We start from the raw sequence: 7,089 nt of genomic DNA, 5'->3' as shown, positions 1-7,089 counted from the left end.
ATCATAATGCTTCGAAGCACATCTTCATCAAACAAACAAGCAGCAACCCTAATGATTGAACATCGAGCTTGGAGGATACCAAAACACCTTTCCACATCATTCCTATAACCTTGTTGATAGACAACAAAGTATTTTTCCTTCTTTGATTGGGAATGCAGAATTGTTTTGACGAATGTCGTCCACCTTGGGCAAATTCCGTCTGCTAAGTGGTATCCACTCCAGTAGACGGTATTGTTGATTTCATAAGTGATCTGAGAGGCTTGACATCTCAACACATCGTTGAACACCAGAGATTGACCGAGCACGTTAAGGTTGTTTTGAGATCCCGCAACTCCAAAAAAAGGCATGCCAAACTCAGGTATCTAATGAGAGAATGCAATGGCTTCCAGAATTGCCCAACTACCCTTGAAAATCAAAACTAGAGTACAACGAATTTGGGATAAAGTAATCTTCTAAGAGATTCTTACCTCCAGAATGCCTACGTCTGTCCACGCTCAGGCCACAACCGACTTGTGAACCACGGTGGCCTTGGCTTGATTGATGGAAAATAGTTATTGCCATGGCAACTTGATCATCATCGTCTTCCCACTCCCTTTCTTCTTCAACTCATTTGCACATTCTTTCTTCATTTTCTCGCTCTTGCCTCTCCAACAACCTCATTGTGTAAGACATTGAGAGTAGAATGTGCTTTCTAAAATATGAGAAATGAAAGGATAGAGAGGATATGGTGTAAAAGGTCTAAGTTGAGGTTGTGGTTTTATAAAGGAATTTAGAAGATAGAGATGACACGTGGCGCAATTTTAGAGGGTGAAAATCTTATTTGAAATATGAAATTTGAATTTTATAATAAATATCGACACTTGGCAACCGAGAATCTTATTCAAAAATCTTATCTGAAATTTGATATGTGAGTTTTTTTTTTATAAATATGGACATTTGGCAATCGAAAATCTTATCCAAAAAATTTATTCAAAATATGAGATGTGAATTTTATAATAGATATTAACACGTAGCAACCGAAAATCTTATCCAAATTAATCGTTTAAGTATAAAAAATAAAATAAAAAATTAAAGTTAATAGTAATTGCCTTTTGACATGGAAATAGGTGAAAACACAATTGCCTTTTACAAAAATTGACACTATTCACGTGAATGATAACAACCCTTACCTCCCCTTGTCTATTGACATGATAAATGAGTGAAAATACTCTAAATGTATATATTATTATTATCTATAGGTACCCATTATATATATACATACACAAACTTATCAAAAGTTAGGAAAGAAATAAATACATAAAATGACATCTTAGTCATGGCATCGGTGGTGGGGAACGTTGGGCTCTGTTCCAAGTCAAGATCTCACACAAGAAGTTGATAATGTTTCATATAGCCAACAATTATTTTATTTGTTTCTTAAGAGGTCGGGGTTTTGTTGATGCTTAAAATAGAGACGCACATTTTCCCAGCTGGAAGAGAAATTATAATCTTCTCTCTCTCTGCCCCTCTCTCTCTCTGTCTCGGCCGAGAGCACGTGTGGTGCACCATTGCACACTGTCGATGAAAAAGAGACAAATTTTTATTGTTTATATTAAATTTACAAATTTATAAATAAACTCAATCCTAAACATGTATTTATAAAAAAACTCAAACATTATTTAAACATAGAAACACACCCAAAATCAACTTTTTGGGTGTGTTTATAAATGGGTTTTGAGTGTATGTAATGATGGGTTTTGGGTGTGTTTATATGTTTAAATAGTGTTTGGATTTTTTTATAATTTCAACCTCCATTTGGGATGTTTTAGTGAAACTCCCTATTAAATTTTGTTTAAGAGCATGCCAATTTTTGAGCTTACAGTTAGCAATTATGGGATTGGGACTTCTCCACAAGATGGTCCAGAGTCCAGACTTGTATACGTGAATGGTGTGAAACAACTTCTGCAAACAGAGTTAGAGAAGTCTTTAAAATTAAGTGAAATGTTCCATCAATACCATGTAAATATAATCAAGCATTTTGGCATTCATATATATCACATTTTGATAGAAAGCGATATTGGAAAGAGGAAATCGAACCTAAGATATGAGGGTGCATGAATAAATGTTCTTAACCACTTAAACTAAAAGCCCTTTGCAGCAGTCAGTGTATGTGAGTTCATTTTCATTTTCTTCAATATGTGCTACATGTCTAGTTTGATTTTTTATTTTTTATTTCTTCTTTCCTTTTTTATTATATTTTATATTTTGAAATTTGAATAACCCTTCAGCAAATTACAGAAACTTGCTAGAAGACAATTCATTTCAAGAAAGAAATCTTCTTTGTTTCTTGTAAAATCCTCAGTTAGGTTTTGGTGGTGCACTTGGTTCTGCTTTTAAATTATGGGCACATGGGTTGCCATGCTATATCAATAATCAGGATAATGAGCAGAAGTTGGGGGTACCATAAAAGAGAAAATGAAAACAAATCAGGTAGACTGAAGTCTGAGGAAAGGGCCAAAAAAACCCCTCCACTAAGCCATCATCAATGAGGTCAGAGAGATGCAACAGCTTCTTTTGGAGGATTTGATCTGAATCCAAATGCTCTCTTATAAAAGAAAAAAATAAAAACTGAGAACCAAATTTAAGCAGCATGACAACTGAAGCTGTTTATATACACATTTATCACAAGTTAAACAACCTTCTATGTATAAATAACAAGATTACATACATTAAATGGTACAGCAAAACAGGCAGCTTCACAGCATTTGAAGTTGTAAAGAAGAGGGAAAAAAATTGGGGGAGCTGAAAGTATCATCTCCACCTTGTTTCTTCTTTCTTCCAAAGAATTCTCTTGAAAATTGGCTTGGCTTTTTGGGCTACTGCTTGCTTTCAGGGACTTCTTTTATGCTCATCTCTACCATTTCAACTGCATCAAAACCTCCGTCCTCGGTGGCTATGGTTGATTGAGAGTCAATTCCAGACCCTGTTTGGATTTCCTTGAACATTGCCATGACTTGAATCATTGTGGGACGCCGCCATGGCCTATCCTCCAAACAAGCACAAGCTACCTTTAAATGCTGTAAAAGCTCAATCTCAAGGCTCGCGTCCTCTTTCATGAGCTCTGGATCAAAAACATCACTTATTTTCAATTTTGCATGTTGTTTTACCCAACCCACAAGATTATTGTCACCAAAATCTGCTGAATCTGTAGGACGCTTTCCTGTCAGCAGCTCAAGCAATACTACACCATAACTATAAACATCACCTTTAGTAGAACATCTGAAGCTCTGGTAGTATTCAGGTGGGACATAACCAGGTGTGCCTGCTAGAGTGCTCACGCTCAAATGGGTGTCCATTGCACTCATAAGCCTTGCCATTCCAAAATCGGAGACTCTGGCTTCCAAATTTTCATCGAGCAGCACGTTGCTTGATTTCATGTCCCTGTGAATGATGTGTGGGATGCAATTGTGGTGAAGAAAGGCCAGTCCCCTCGCAGATCCAATCGCAATTTTCCTCCTTGCAGCCCAGTTCAGCTTGATGCCAGCTTTCTTTGGCTCATGTAAAACATCATCTAAGCTTCCATACTTCATGTACTCATAAACCAAAAGCCGTTCTTCTCCTACTTTGCAGTATCCAAGGAGGGGAACGAGGTTTCGGTGTTTGATCTTCCCTATTGTTTCCATTTCAGCAGTGAATTCACGATCACCCTGTCCGCTGATATGTATCAATTTCTTGATGGCTACAATGCTGCCATCTTTCAGTTTGGCCTTGTATACATCACCAAAACCACCAGAGCCTATAAGGCTGTCGTCATGGAAACCATTGGTGGCCTCAAGAAGGTCTGCAAAAGTGAGCTTTTGAAGGGGCTTCTCAAATGTAGCAAGGTTGATGCTTAACGCTTCCTTAGTGCCAGGTAGCTTCCAGCCATTGACAGTGCCTGATTGGTTACGACTGTCAATATAAACATCAAGGGCTGAATCCTTCTTTTTTCGCCTCTTCTTGGTTTCAATGGCAACAATAAGCAAACCGAAGATGCAGAAAAGGGAGAAGAGCAATCCCATTGCCACACTGCCCACCAGGGATGCTTGTCGCCGATGAGACTTTTGATGCGCATTTTCATTTGGCCCAGAAGCTCCGCCACATGGAGATAAAGGGTAGCCACAGAGGCCTGAATTGTTGATGAATCTGTAGGCAGGGAATGTCTCAAATTGACCCGACTCTGGAATCATTCCAGATAAAAGGTTGTTTGATAGATCAATCTCCATGAGCAAGGAAAGGCCAGTCAGAGCCTGTGGAATAGTTCCCTCAAGAATATTGCTAGAGAGATCAAGAATGTTAACGCTTCTCAATTTTCCAAGCTCTTCTGGGATTGAACCAGATATGTTGTTATGGCCCAAATTCAAAATATAGAGATAGTACATCTTCCCGATCTCTTTGGGAATGCTACCGGATAAAAAATTATGTGAAAGATCAAGAAAAATCATAGACCCATTGTGGTTAAACGTTGGTTGGATCATACCTCTGTACACTCTAGTGAAGTTGCAAGGATTTCTTGTCGAAATCCTGTTCAGTCGCTGGTCTCTGATCCCCGCAAACTCGAGCAAATTCCCTGCTCCATGGCACTCTTTGCTACCATCATTCTTGATATATGCATACGTTTTGGAAACGATAAAATTCACTGCAATGTTGCCAGATTGTTTGAAAAGCACAGGAGGGATTGTACCATTCAAGAAGTTGGTATTGAGATCCAACCATATCAAGCTCTTACAGTCACCGAGCTCCGGAGGAATGTTTCCATAGAATGAGTTGTTACTGAGTTTGAGTATTGCAAGTTTTGTAAGCTTCCCAATCCACCCAGGAATCTCACCGCTCAACTTGTTGTTTGACAATGAAATCCAATTCAAACTGGTGCAGTTGCTTAGCCCAATAGGAAGGGACCCAGTCAGCTCGTTGAAGTCTAGAATAAGATTCTCAAGTGACCCAAGGTTCATTAGCTCTTGTGGGATTTCCCCACTAAGCTGATTCAACCAAATGATCAAATCGCGAAGTTTCGACAGAGACCCCAAGCTTGAAGGGATGGTACCCGTGAGGAAATTGAAGCTCAAATCAAGAGAAACCAGCTGAGAACAGTTGCTCAGAGTTGGAGGAATACTACCACTGAACATATTGTTCTGAAGGTACAACTCCTTCCAGCTGTTCATGGGATCTCCACAAAGCCCAACAGGAATTGGCCCAGTCAAATTGTTGGAACTGAGATCCAAACTCTTCAAAGTTGCAAGCTTGGACAGAGAACCAGGCAGACGACCAAAAAAATTGTTCAAAGAAAGAGACACAGACTTTAAGTTGCTAAGCTTCATCAAAATCTCAATAGGCAATTCACCAAATAAGTTATTTCTGGACAGGTCCAAGGACTCCAACAAAGTACAAGAGGTCAAAGCATCAGGAACCGTACCGGTAAGGCTATTGGACGAAAGATCGAGCTCCACAAGCTGTGCACAAGTATCCAATAAGTTCATAGGAAATGTACCTAGAAACCCATTTCCTGCAAGTGAAAGAAACTTCAACTTCTTTGTGGGCATGTCTGGAACTTGACCATAGAAGTGGTTGACGGAGAGGTTCAAGAAAGTGAGCTGGTTGCAGGAAGATATAGCGCGCCCAATGTCGCCTGAAAACTTGTTTCCAGAGATGTCAAGGTGGTCCAAAGCCAAGCAATCACCAAAAGAAGGAACGGAAACAGAGAAATTGTTGGAGGACAAGTCTAAGTGCTTCAATTTCTTGCAGCTAGAAACACTGCTCATCTCCCCTGATATCTTGTTCCCTTTCAAAACCAGTTGCTGCAAGTCACCACAACCGTTGGATAACATCCAAGGGACCACGTTTGGGCCAGAAATCTTGTTGTATGAAAGATCAAGAACCTGGAGGCTGAGCCTGAACCCAGTAGAGTCCTTGGTGGAGAAATCAAGAGAGTTTGAAGAGAGATTGAGAAACTTCAAGGCAGAGCAAGCACCCAAGCTGGAGACATCAGATATTGGGCCTGACAAGGAGTTCTCAGCTAGATCTATGGTGGTGAGGAGAGGGCTGCACTTGGATTTAGGAGGGAAGGAGATGGAGCCAGAGAGAGAAGTTGATTTTAGAGTGAGAGATTCAAGAGAATCAAGTGTCATCAAGAAAGTGGAGACAAGGGTGAGATTGGTGTTTAAGGCGGTGCCGCTGAGGTCTATGGAGGAAACCCCGGTTTGCTTGCAGGAAATACCATTAAAGGCACATGGGTTTTGGTTGGGGAGCCAGGTGGGGAGAAGGGTTGGGCTTGGAAGAGAGTATTTGAAGTTGAGGAGCTTTTGGGTGTCTCTGTAAGCAGAAGACGAAGAAGATGAGGATGCTGGGCGTGATGCAGAGAAGGCTTGGAGAAAGAGTAAGTGAAGAAGAAGGAGAAGGAAGGGGAAGGAGAAGTGAGAGTGGTGCTGTGAAATAGCTTTGTGGAGTTTCATTTTGTAAGTTCACTTTTGAGGTGCTAAAAGAAGTGGTTTTGGTTTTATGTTCTTAGGTCTGCCATTAGAGAGAGCTCAGAAGCTATACCTGCTGGTTTAGATAGAGAGAGAGAGAGTCAAAAGTCAGAATAAGGAAGGTAAGAAGGGTATTTATCAAGTGGAGGGAGTGGACACAGGGATTGCTCACATGCCATGTGACTCTCTCTCTCTGTGCCTGTTTGTTTGTCTGAATTTACACTTTCTCTCTCTACTTTTCTTCTTTAAAATCACCTTTTAATCTTCTTCTTCTTCTTCTTCTTTTATTATCAATCATTCTTTTAACTCTCAGTTTTCTTTTTCCTTTGTTTCTGTAATGGAGGAGTTTAAGAAATACCACTCTCTCTCTCTCTCTCTCTCTCCTCAAGGCTTAATTATGGGCACTATTATCTGCTTGTCTCTCTAGCTTTATGGCTTTCTTTCTGCGTACGTGAGAAGAACTGAGAGATCAAAACCAATGATACATCCATCACTGTCAATTAATGAAGATTCCAGCCTCTTAATTTATTGGCACTTTTTTAATTAAGGGATCTGGTCTTATCAAATACAAAAATTAAGAGATCTGGTCAATTTTATATGGACTTCT

At 39.8% G+C, this 7,089-nt stretch overlaps 1 protein-coding gene across 1 annotated transcript; it reads right to left on the bottom strand.

Moving 5' to 3' along the window:
• Window positions 1-2,561: 2,561 nt before the first annotated feature.
• On the bottom strand, window positions 2,562-6,861 carry BRI1 (Leucine-rich receptor-like protein kinase family protein). The gene has a single exon (XM_008234124.3). It carries the CDS (start codon window positions 6,465-6,467, stop codon window positions 2,856-2,858), a length of 3,612 nt encoding a protein of 1,203 aa, XP_008232346.2. The 5' UTR covers window positions 6,468-6,861; the 3' UTR covers window positions 2,562-2,855.
• Between the last annotated feature and the right edge of the window lie 228 nt (window positions 6,862-7,089).

Source organism: Prunus mume, linkage group LG1 (genome assembly GCF_029339155.1).
Source record: "Prunus mume cultivar Tortuosa linkage group LG1, ASM2933915v1, whole genome shotgun sequence".
Classification (NCBI taxonomy): Eukaryota; Viridiplantae; Streptophyta; class Magnoliopsida; order Rosales; family Rosaceae; genus Prunus; species Prunus mume.
This window is presented reverse-complemented; position numbering and strand designations above follow the sequence as displayed.

Coding starts and splice junctions, on each gene's coding strand:
- BRI1 (XM_008234124.3), bottom strand. CDS start 6,467: ATGAAACTCCACAAAGCTATTTCACAGCACCACTCTCACTTCTCCTTC.